Below are 11598 nucleotides of genomic sequence, written 5' to 3'. Positions count from 1 at the left end.
GCACACGTGTGGAAGAGCTCTCAATAGCAGACATGGAGCTGCCAAGCCAGCAGCTGTGTCAAACAGTGGAAGACCAGTTCTGGATTTTGCTGATAGACACAGACTGTCTGAACTCGTGGTGGGGAGTTCTATCAGGAGTAGACACAACTATGCCATCCTTCTCCCAGCCTCCTTCTGCCTCCCTGGCTCTCAGGAGACAAAGGAGCTGAGCTGCTAGGCCTCCCTGAGAGAAGCTGCTGCCTCATGGGTCTTGTAGAAACAGTAGCCAGAGAAACCTCCACTTTGTCTGGGATACAGTGTTGTGAGGCTAGAATGCAGCCTCCTTTTCTGTCCGTTGTGCCTTGCTAGGAGCTCTGCAGAACAGATTTATGTACCTGATGGCTCTGTTGAGAATTGTGTTTTCCAGCAGGAGACAAGGGGAGGAGAATGCTAGCACAGAGAAGGGGCATATCTCTGCTCTCCTTATAACACATGGATACAAGTGAAAGGAACATTTCTGTATTAAAATCTGGGGCCAGTTTTCAGGCTGTTTTTATGGAGAAGGATCAAATATTTGTTAACCAGAGTGTTGCATGTTTTCTTTCTGGGGTTTGCTTTGGAGGAGATGCCTGTATATTGGCATTGGTCCTGGACAAGACTATTGCTAAAGAGCAGAGCAAAGGTAGAAGTAGTATCTGTATCCAGGACTGGACATCCTGCCTGCTGCTACCTCTGCAGCTACTGCAAGGCACAAGGAACCTCAAGGAGAGCTTTCTGGCCTCTGCTTTCATGGAATGAAAGCTTGTCTCCCCTTATTCTTCTGCCTATGATGAGTCATGTTCTCTGTCCACATGGGTGTATGGAGACAGGTTTTGAAGGTCTCGTGTGTTGTAGAGAGGTCACTCTTAAGACTGCAATGGAGGCATGGTTTGACAACCTACTTGCCACCACTTGCTTAGAGGCTTTTCTGGATGTTTCCCTGGTTTCACGGTGAAGGAAGAGGAGGTGGCTGCTGGCAGAGCCAAGCTAGTGGCCCTTCTGCTGTTCCACAAGGTGCTTGTGTCCTTCTATTATCTGCTGCACAGCCTCATGGTTGTCCAGGGTGGTTAGGTCCCCAAGTTCATTGGCCTTGTTCTCCACAATTTTTCGTAGCACCCGACGCATAATCTTACCCGAGCGTGTCTTGGGCAGCCGGTGTGTGACCTGTGATGGGGAGGAGCAGAGTCATGGCTGAAGGAAAGGGCTTGGCCAGTCTGCCAGTGTGGGTGTTGGACCAGTTTGCTTGTGTTACCTGAACATAATCTGGAGCCGCGTACTTAGCGATCTTCTTTGAGATGAGCTCCTGTAGCTCAGGAGCAAGAGTCTCCTGTGTGTGGCCACTGTCCTTCTTCAACACGACAAACACGTAGGCTCCTGGCAGAAAGACCACCAGGTTACTGAGCATGGTGCATACCATGCCCCTGAGCCCCTGCCTGGACCTAGTGCCATGAGAGTCCCTCTCTTCTGGTAGCCTCAGGGGATGCTCTGTAGCCAGAACTGAATGTGCTTTTGGCCACACAGAAGCACTGCTGCTGCCACCTTTTGCTGCTGCAAAGCCTAGCTGGTCTGTGGTGCAGGTTGTGATGGCTGTGCTGAGGTCCCTGCTAACATGCTCTATGGTGTGGACACAGCACTGCTACCAGTGCCACTTCCCACTGCAGTATCATAGCACTGGGAGATGTTTTGGGACAGGAAAGAAAGCATCTTACCTTCTCCCTTGATCTCATGTGGGTAGCCAATGACAGCAGACTCTGCCACTGCCACATGGTGATTCTGGAAGAGAACAGGGCAGGAGTTTGACTCAGTGCTTTTGGCAGGCTGGCTGCCACCTGTAGCTGCCCTGACCTGACTTGGCTGTTCCAGCCCATCATAATGCAGGGAGATAAGGAAGGGCCTCAGATGGCTTCTGCCCTTTTTCTTTCCTGCCTCAGTAGGTCTGCAAGCACTGGTCTTTTTCTCCTGCCCCTGACTGCTTTAGTTTGGATGGTTTTACCTCCCACCCACATCTCTTACCACAATATCCTCCACCTCTGCAGTGCCCAGCCGGTGTCCACTGATGCTAATGACGTCATCCAGCCGTCCTGTTAGCTGGTAGTAGCCCTCACTGGTACGATACACACCATCCCCAGTGAAGAAAAATCCTGCAGTAGCCAGAACCATGCCATAGTCACTTGTTGGAGGGAGCATGTAAGCTGCCCAGCAGCCATACTGGGCTTTTTCCAGCATGCTGGCACATTTCCCCTCCTCCTGTCTGTTGGCTTCAGAGCCCATGTACTCTGCTTCTTCCTCAGCTGGTCATGGGTAAATGTGCCTTCCTTCCTTGTTAGTCTTCTGCATCTGTTGGTACCTGCTCTGTCATCAGGTTCCTGTCCTCATTCTGCAGTGTACTGGCTAATGCTGTGCCTGGCCCATCACCATGTGCTGGGAGCATTTTGCTCCAGTGCAGGTGCCTGTGGTCTTGCTGCTTCTCTTTGCATTACATCAAGACACACAGTCTTGGGCTTGCTCAGCGCCTCTGGGTGAGTCACTGAGGCTGACAGGGTTTGCAAGAGATGTGGCAAGAGGTCTGTGCTCAAGGGGACTGGGGGCAGAAGGACAAATCCACTGCCTTAAAACAATGTGTGATCCAGTTAGGAAGGTTGGTGAGGGGCAGTCCTGTGATATCACACCTGGGGAGATGAAAGGCCTTAGGGCTGTGGAGGGTCTCTAGAAGAACAAAGGAGCAGTACCAGCTCTCCTGAATCCTGCCTTCATACAGAAACCAGCAAGCAGATCCAACCATATCCAACCATACCCAACCAAATGTGTGCAAGTGTCTTGCCGCATGTTATCCTTACCTGGATAAGGAGTCAGGTAAGTTTTAAGAAATCTCTTGTTGTCATTGTAAATGGTTCGTGCCATACCGGGCCAGGCTTGTGAGATGCAAAGAGCTCCATACACATCATTTTCCAGAAGGACATTTCCCTGTAAAATAGTTACCTTTTAGTAACCATGGCTGTAGGTACTTGGGATGTTTAGCTACTGCCTGTTTAAACAACCCTGCAAGGAGGGTCATGTGTGCCTCACTTCAGTAGGACAGGCTTAGTCTCTCCCAGCATATGCCTGCAAGAAACTGCCTCCCATGGTGGGATACAAGGCCTCTCCAGGGAGATTGGCTGTCCCTGCCCAACTCTATCCTTCCTGGACAGATGTGCCAGGGAGCCCAAACACAGCCTCTCTTGTCAGGACAGTGCAAGCTAGACAACCACTCAACTTCTGCACTAGCTGGAAGAACAGCTTCCCTGTTTGTCCCTTTCCAGTAAGGAAGCTTGCTGTCTAGCAGAGATGAGCAGGAGAGACATGCTTACAGATTTCCACTCGCATTGGCAAATACACACTACAGATACCTGGTGGAAAGGGGGCTGAGCCAGCGCCTGGACCACATGCTATAAATGTACCTTGTCATCCAAGAGGCAGGGGCTGATTCCAAAAAAGGGTCTCATAGCCATGCCTGGGAGGATTTTGGCTCCAGGATTAGAAGGACGAGGTGAGATACAGATGCCTCCTGTTTCTGAAGGAAAAGAAACAGTAAGGGTCATCAAAGTCGAGGACAAGAGGAATATGAAGTAGCACTGCTTGGCCAACAGCCTTTGCCCTGTCCCTTAGTACACACTGCACAGGCTGAGGCTGGCTTTGCCAGAGAGCTGGGGAACAACTTTGCAGAAGGATGATTGTGCTCATTTAGTTCAGCAGGGACCTGTTCAGATCAAATTCCCGTGTTTATCGGGGTTAGCTTTAAAGATAGCTTTTCTCTTTTATGTTTGGGTGCTCATGGACCCTTACAGTCTTGCTCATACAAGACTGTCACCAACAACCACTATCACTTGGTCAGCAAAGTAGTAGGTCACTCCTAAAGCCTGGGAAAGCAGAAGCTGGAACAAGGAATCATATGCATCTCACCAGTTTGCCACCAAGTGTCCACTACTGGGCATCGTTTCTCGCCAACCACGCGGAAGTACCATTCCCACGCCTCCTTGTTGATGGGTTCCCCCACTGCAAGGGGAAAGACAAGGGGGCAGAGCTGAAATAGTGCAGTCTCCTGACTCTGGGGTCTCATGTGCTACTATTGCCATTTGTGGGAAGAGGCACAATGTGATGTCCAAGGATTTGCTGCCCCAGCCCATGTTGCTGCACTTACCTGAGCCAAGCAGTTTAAGAGAAGAGCGGTCGTACTTCTTCACCCATTCATCGCCGTATCTCAGGAGCAGGCGGATGGCAGTGGGTGCCCCATAGAACTGGTTAATTCTTAACCTCTCTACTGTTTCCCAATAGCGGCCTGGAATGGAATCAGGGCCAGTAAGTATCCATACAGGTCCTCCCAGCCCAACACCAAGGCAGAGAAAGAAGAGATGAGAGCAAAGACTCTCCGGCAGTGCCAGGACCCTCAGCCAAGTTAATCACATGGGGGGAAGGATGGAAGCAGTTCAGGAGCAGCAGCCCCTTTTTCTTCCCATCACCTAGCTCTGCTACCGTTCCTTCTGCAGGGAGGGAGAAGGATTAACAGCTCCACCCCTGAAGAAGCAACAGTGGCTTCTTAAGCAGAGGAAAAGACTATTCCTCTTGCAGCTTTCTACTAGGCACAGCCCATGGGCTGCTGCTGAGGGCAACAGAGCCTTTGCTGCTCATGTCCTGGCCTCAAGCTGCCAGCTCCCTACCTGCTGTGGATCTCAGGGTGCTGTGGAATGCCCCCACTCCCATAAGTCACCTCGCTCACCAGGGTTAGGATAAACAGGAGTACTCTCAAACAGGACAGTGGTACCACCATTGCAGAGGGGGCCATAGACCACGTAGGTGTGTCCTGTGATCCAGCCGATGTCTGCCACACAGCCAAAGATGTCCCTGTCCTGGTAGTCGAACACATACTGAACAAGAAAAGAGAGACAGTGAGGGGTTTCACCTGGGCCTCCACTCCTGGCAAGGGGCACAACAGGGAGCAGTGTACTCTGTGTCAGCCCTAAGTTACTGTGTTCTTCTGTCTTCCTACCACCCCTGCAGGGACACCTTCCTGCAAAGAGTTTTTTAAAAATCAGAAAAAAACCTAATTAAATAAAATTGAAGTTAAAAAAGTGAAGATGCAGGAGACACTTTAAAAAAAAAAAAACCAGCAAAATTTGCTATTTTCCAATGGAATGAGATACAGCCTTTCTTTCCTTCTGCTGGTATCTAGACAAGGCTGATCCAAGCATCCTGTAGCATCTAAACAGAACTTTCTGGGTAAGAAAGGTGCCCCTGTACTTATGTGACCATATGGAAGGAGTTGTAGGCAAGGGCAAAGTGGTAGAGGACTCCATGAACCTCCTGTAAGCACTGCTGGACTCCAGATGGACAGTAAACACACAGAACCCCCTGAGCTCAGCAAGGAGCCCAGCACAGAAGCAGCGAGGCAGCAAGCAGAGGGACCATGTGATGCCTTGGCCCAGAGCAACCCCCAGCCTGCCCACAAGAGTTGGAATCTCTCCATCTCTGCTGGGTGAGTGCAGTGCTGTGCCTGCAGGCAGAAAGCAAAACAAGCTCTTCTTCCCACTGCCCCATTTATTCCCCATGAGACCCTTGGCTGCAAGGCTGAAACATGAAGGATCTATGACTACCCTGTGCAGGGTGGGGCTGAGTGCTGTCATATTGGCAACAATACAACCAGCTTCCTAAAGCACTGTTCTTCATTTCATTTACTCAGTGCCAGGAAAACTTCCTAGGGGCCACTCTCCCACTACCCTACCACTTCTTGCTGTCTCCTCTGATTTTTTGTGGTTTCAAATCCATTCATTTCTTCCTGCAGCTCCCTGCTGACTTTCATCCAGGGGCTCCAGGGCCTCAAGTGTTCCAAGCTCAGAGTAGTATGTATTTAGGAAACCCTGCTGTGGAGCATTACCTGTAGCCAGATATAGTCTGCTGGGGCTTGGAGGGCTTCCCAGAAGCTTTGCACTGGATAAAGATGAGCTTGTAATGCAACAAGGAGCATGTGTCTTCCCTGCACTGCCTATGAACTGCTGGCTTATGACCACTTTGTGGCTGGGATCCATTACCTTGTGTGTGAGAGCAGCAAACAGCAAGTAACCAGCTTGGGAATGAACCAAGCCCTTGGGTTTGCCAGTACTGCCTGATGTGTACAGAAGAAACAACATGTCTTCACTGTCCATAACAGCAGGCTCACAGCATGCATCCTCCTTCATCATCTCCTGCAGGAAAGAGCACAGCAGTTCTCTCAGGGTCTCACAGCCTCTGCTGTGTTGTGTCCACACCTGCTTGTGCACCTCTCTCCCGAGTCTCCTCTGAGCACCTGTGCCACCCTGCTCCCCACAAACATCTTCCAGAAGAAATGCATGGCAGGGGCTCACCTGTTCAGAAGTTGTGCGCCATGCTGGCAGCCTTGCCACCCTGTGTGCTGTGAATAACAGGCACATGCCAGGTCTGCCAGCAGACGCATGTGTGACAGTATAGTGGCAGTTCAAGGTTGGATTCACAAAGTAGCAGCCCATGTCTCATGTGTTTCTAGGCCCCTGTCCACCCTGCTATGTGCTCTGGCTTGCACTGCTTGCCCTTGACAGTACAGGGCTGGTAGTGTGGGAACACATACAAGTTGCCCATTCTAATGGCTACTGGGACTGTCCTGAGCTTGTGTGCAGCTCTGACTGCCCCTGCTGCTGTGGGACAATGTCCCCAAATTCTGTCAATGCCAGCAAAACTGCCATGGCCAGGCAAGATCCTCTCTCCACCTGGTGTCCCTGCACCAAGAGCAAGCACTTTGCCCAGGAGAAGTGGCAAAATCGCTGGGCAGCCTCTCACCTCCTCCAGGGGTACATCCAGAGCTGTCATGGGAACCTTGCTTGTGGTCCTCATGGAAACCAGAACCCGTTTCACTCCAGGGCACTGCTTCACAGCCTGGTCCACTGTCTTCTTTAGCTCTATAATCTTGCCACCTCTTAGCCCCTGGTTCACTGTAATCACCGTCTCTGATTGGGCTGCAGAAGACAGAAGAGCCACATAAGCAACTCTGCCCCTCTCCAACAGTCACAGAGCAGTTTGGCTCTACCATGACCTTTCACCTCTATCTCCCAGCCCTTAGTACTCATGTCTTTTAGCAAAAACACCAGCTTTGCATCTTGGTTTTCCATTCATTTCTGTCTGTGTTGCATCTCCTTACAGAAGACATTGTATCCCAGTCCTTCAGTCTTATGGATGAAAGAGAAAACCTGTTCATCCTATTGCCTGGAAGGTATTCAGTGGGCTTATGGCATTTATTGAGTTGCTAGCACCTGCTCCATGACTACACATTATTTCACAGATAGCCTCAGAGAGCCCAGGGAGTTTCACTCAGAAAACCTATGTAACCCACACAACCCTGAGCCCACCTGAGCTGCTGAACCAACAAGCTCAGCACTTTCCTCCAAGGGAAATATGTCACTGTTACCCACTGCCTCTTACCATCCCGGATTCTGTCAGCGAGAGACTCTGCACTGAAGCCAGCAAACACCACAGCGTGCACGGCCCCGATGCGGGCACAGGCCAGCATGCTAGCCACTGCCAGTGGGCACGGGGGCATGTAGATTGTCACCCTGTCACCCTGCTTCACCCCTTGCCTTTTCAAGGTATTTCCCAGGCGGCACGTCAGTTCCAGCAGTTCCCTGCCCAAAGAAGCAATGACACAGTTAGAGACTTTCTTGCAGATCTTACCTGTGTGCATAAAGATGGTGGGCCTCAGAGTCACAAGGACACAACTTATATACCTAAATACCCTAACCCTCCTCACTCTGGAAGACCATGAGAGAGTTGTAAAAATCAGTGGGAAGGAAAAAAGACAGTCTCTAACAGTCTCTCGCTGTTTATGGAAAAGACATAAATTAGAATGATTTCTGTACAACAACAGCCACTGGCAATTCCTCTGGCTCAGCAAACCCACAGCGCCTCAGCTGTCTTTCTCAGTGGCAGCCTGCACATTTCTTACCAACCTGTACAACCAGTGTGACACACTGCCCTGCACAGTTGGAGGCTACATGTAAGAAGTTAGATACCTTTCCCCAAAACAGGGTTCCATGCTTAGCTAAAGCTGAGGTCAAGCAAGAGCAACAGCTGTAGGAAAGCAGTGAGCAGAAAGATACCTCTCCCAAGAAGTGTCCCTCACAAAAACCACAGCTTGACGGTCAGTGAGTCATTTTATGGAAGGGCTCTCCATGCATGGGGATTGGCAGGGGTAGCTGGTCATATTTGTCCTGTGAGGCCTGAAGTCAGAGAGGACAGAGGGACTTGTTTGGTGTGCAGAGGGATTTAAATGAATTCTGTGGCAGTGACTCAGACAGTAGGCAATTTAAGCTGGAAGGTGGGAGGCCCCAGACCAACCTAGCAGGGCTGGACAGGCAGCCCTCCCAGAGAGCCAAATCCAGCAGCACTGCTAACATGAGGATGAGCGTGGGATTTCTCAACACATTTACAGCTGTGAATTTGCCTTTCTTGCAGACCACTTACCCAGAAGTTTAGGTAACAGGAACCTGGGTGGGAAGGCACATGCATGACTTTCCTGTGTGTCTTACCGCTAGGTAAGACAGGTAAGTGCTGCATTGCAGCACTGCCCCAAGGGGCTTATATCTGCCTCCCCAGCTGGGCAGAGACTCCTCAGGACCCAGAAGATTTAATCAGGGGGTAGGCTGAAGTTTCACATCAGCAGAAGCAAGCCAACAGCTACCATTCTCTGGTTCTGTGTGAAGGGATGCTGCATTCCCTCACATGACAGACATAAGCAAATCAGCCCTGTGCAGTGTTCATGCATGCTACAATATGCCTCTCATACGCTGAAAGGTAATAACTGACCTGTATGTCACCCGTACCTCCTCTCCGGGTTCATCCTTCTCCCAGATTAAGGCCACTTTGTCTGGGGCTACATGGACGTGACGGTCCAGACAATTCACTGGAAAGGAAAACCCAGTATCATTGACAGAGATACCAGAGATACTCAGTACCTCATACCTCTCATAAAACCAGCACTGGCAGTCCCATTTTCAGGTCAAAGTCAGGGCTGTGCGTGTCTTCTCAGCATTAGCCTTGGGCAACCTTTGTGGATACCAGCCAGGAGATCACAAGCACCATCCCAAGCCTCCTCACCACTCCAGTACTGCCAATCCCCACTATCAGCTGCCTCCTTAACTGTGACCTCATGCACTCCAGAGCAGAAAACACCTGAAGTCCGTTTGGAGGTCACATCCCCAGTGCCCTCAGAGCACTGTCAAACATTAATGAAGCTGCCACTCCACCCAGCACTGCCTTGCAGCTGCCTCTGGGGGAAACTAGGGCAGTTTTTTAGTGATGGTGCTCCTAAATAACAAATGTAGGACAAAGGGAAGCTCTGCACTGGAAGGCTGCAGTATGCATTTGTCCAAGATGGAAAAGAGCCAGGGTAAATACAGAGTGCACAGCTCCTGGCTTTCCAGGGACATCGTAAGCTGAGGCTTTGGCTGGAGTTCTTCCATGTAAAGTTCCCCACATTGCTGGAACCTGCAGTTTCCTCAGAAGCCTTGTTCCACTCTCTCTTCTCCTTAAACCTGCTAAAGTCATGAGATTATGCATCAGCCCCAGGTTGCATACCAACTTCTTTTCTCCTGACCATTTGTAGTTTTCCAGGAGAGAAAGAAATGCATATAAAAGGAGAAAAAGTAAGATGTCAAATCCCCAAGTCAAATAACTCTTGCTCTCTTTCCCAAACAGATTACATAAGACCTGATTTTCTCAGAGGTCAGTCTGAACACGGGGATCAACAGCAGGACACTCACCAGCCCCAGTGTCTTCCCCTGTCAGCTCTTCTAAGGCAATAACCCCAGCCCACAGAAGAGCCTCCCACTAGCCTCCCACTATAGTGGTGACAGTGGCTCATTTCTCCTGTATTTTGCTTTCTAAAGATACATCTTGCCTTCACTGAGGAGGAATGACCTAGAGCAACCCTGCCTGCTGAATGCACAGCGTTTGGGGTTACTGCCTATGGTCCTGCAAGACAGAGCTACTGCACTGCTGTGGGATCCACAGGGGCTGAGGGAGAGCATCCCAGCTCCCAGCACACACCAATCCAGCTGCAACCTCTTTGATGAAACCCAGTTGCTTCCTTAGGGCCAGCCACAACCTTACACTACAGCCACTGCAGGACCAACTGGACCTTTTGGGGATCCCCCTCTCTCCAGACCTTTAACTCTGCTCTTCTGATACATTCCCAGGGCTGAAGTCACACACATAGAAGCACCTGCAGGCACTTAGTACGATCCCATGTCCACCTCCTTCCTTACCTGTCACATTTAGCTGCCCACCCAGGAACCAGGAGACTCTGCCCTGGCACAAGTCGCAGTCCTGGACAGAGTGGAAGGGGGTGATCCAGGTGAGTCGGCTCCTTCCTAGTGCTCCCCAGAAGATGTCACTCTGCTCCACTGACACCTTATATAAATCTTGGTGGTCCTTGGGTCTGGGGAAGGCGACAGCTTCAGGCATGTAGGCAGTGAGAGGCTTGTGGCTCCAGGATCTGGCAGCCACCAGCCCAGAGGGGCACCTGGGAGCCTGAGAAAGAGCTTTGAAGCAGCCAGTCTTGGTCAGCAGCCTGGCCATCACTGCAGGGTACCTGCCTCTCACTCAGGAGATGGATGTCTGCAGCGCTCACAGCTGCTCAGGACACCTGGCCCAGGCAAGACTCTGGCCCCTGTGGAAGGTGGGGCAACTTTGTCCTGAGCTGACTGGACACAAAGCAGCTCTCTCACACAGGGAGCCCGGGCACCCCTTCTGCCCTGCCTTGTTCTTCTCCTCCTCTCTTCCAGAGGACTATGGGAAAGAAGAAATTCAATCACTGTAAGGGAGGGGAAAGGGGTGGGCTGTAGAAATATTTGACTGAAAATAACCTTCATGCTAATCTGAGTCCTGACAGCAGTTCTTGAACAGGAGCCAGGTTAAACGTGTGCCTGGGTCAGGCTCCAACAGCCTGCTCCTTCTCTCCTAGGTCTGCACTGCAACCCCAGATTCCTCTGTTTCATCCCCACCCACCTCCCTCACACCTCTGTCTATTCATCACCATCACCCACATATTCATCACCCTTGCCACAGCACCCCCACTGCATCCCCCGGTCCTCTGCTGGCCACAAAGGCATCTTGGGGCAAGTCCCTGTAAATCTTATGGCCACCCTCATGCTAGTCATGAGTGATGGGACTATCCCCTTCCCAGAATTAATGCCCATTTCCAGCAGAGTACTAGGCTGTGGTGGGCCAGGGCTGGTTTTTCTCATGTGGCTGTCAGCTGCAGGAGGGACAGCTCTTCCCACATTACTGCTGGGTGGCTGTCAGAGCTGTCCCGTCTGGCTGGGCTTTCTGCCTCCTCCCAGGCACTACTGACTGGCTGTACCACCAGCTGGGCTGGGAGCACTCAATGAGGCCATGGTGGGGCAGCTGGGGATAGTTTGGCACGAAGCACTGCAGCCCATCTCCTCACGCTGAGACCACCCACCACCCACTGTAGCAGAGCTCAGCTGCCTCCCTGCCTCCAAACAGTTTTTTTTCTGCCTTCCTTTCCTTCAGGCCCTATAT

At 51.2% G+C, this 11598-nt stretch overlaps 1 protein-coding gene across 1 annotated transcript; it reads right to left on the bottom strand.

Annotated features, from left to right (window-relative positions):
• Positions 1-1005: 1005 nt before the first annotated feature.
• LOC134045060 (acetyl-coenzyme A synthetase 2-like, mitochondrial) lies at positions 1006-10632 on the bottom strand. The gene is made up of 14 exons (XM_062494635.1): positions 10320-10632; positions 8860-8956; positions 7480-7679; positions 6841-7016; positions 6081-6233; positions 4772-4919; positions 4196-4333; positions 3958-4050; positions 3456-3568; positions 2856-2982; positions 2032-2159; positions 1728-1791; positions 1271-1392; positions 1006-1182 (listed from the first exon to the last, which is right to left on the bottom strand). Exons 1-14 carry the CDS (start codon positions 10630-10632, stop codon positions 1006-1008), a joined length of 2049 nt encoding a protein of 682 aa, XP_062350619.1.
• Positions 10633-11598: the final 966 nt, after the last annotated feature.

Source organism: Cinclus cinclus, chromosome 6 (assembly GCF_963662255.1).
Source record: "Cinclus cinclus chromosome 6, bCinCin1.1, whole genome shotgun sequence".
NCBI lineage: Eukaryota > Metazoa > Chordata > Aves > Passeriformes > Cinclidae > Cinclus > Cinclus cinclus.
This window is presented reverse-complemented; position numbering and strand designations above follow the sequence as displayed.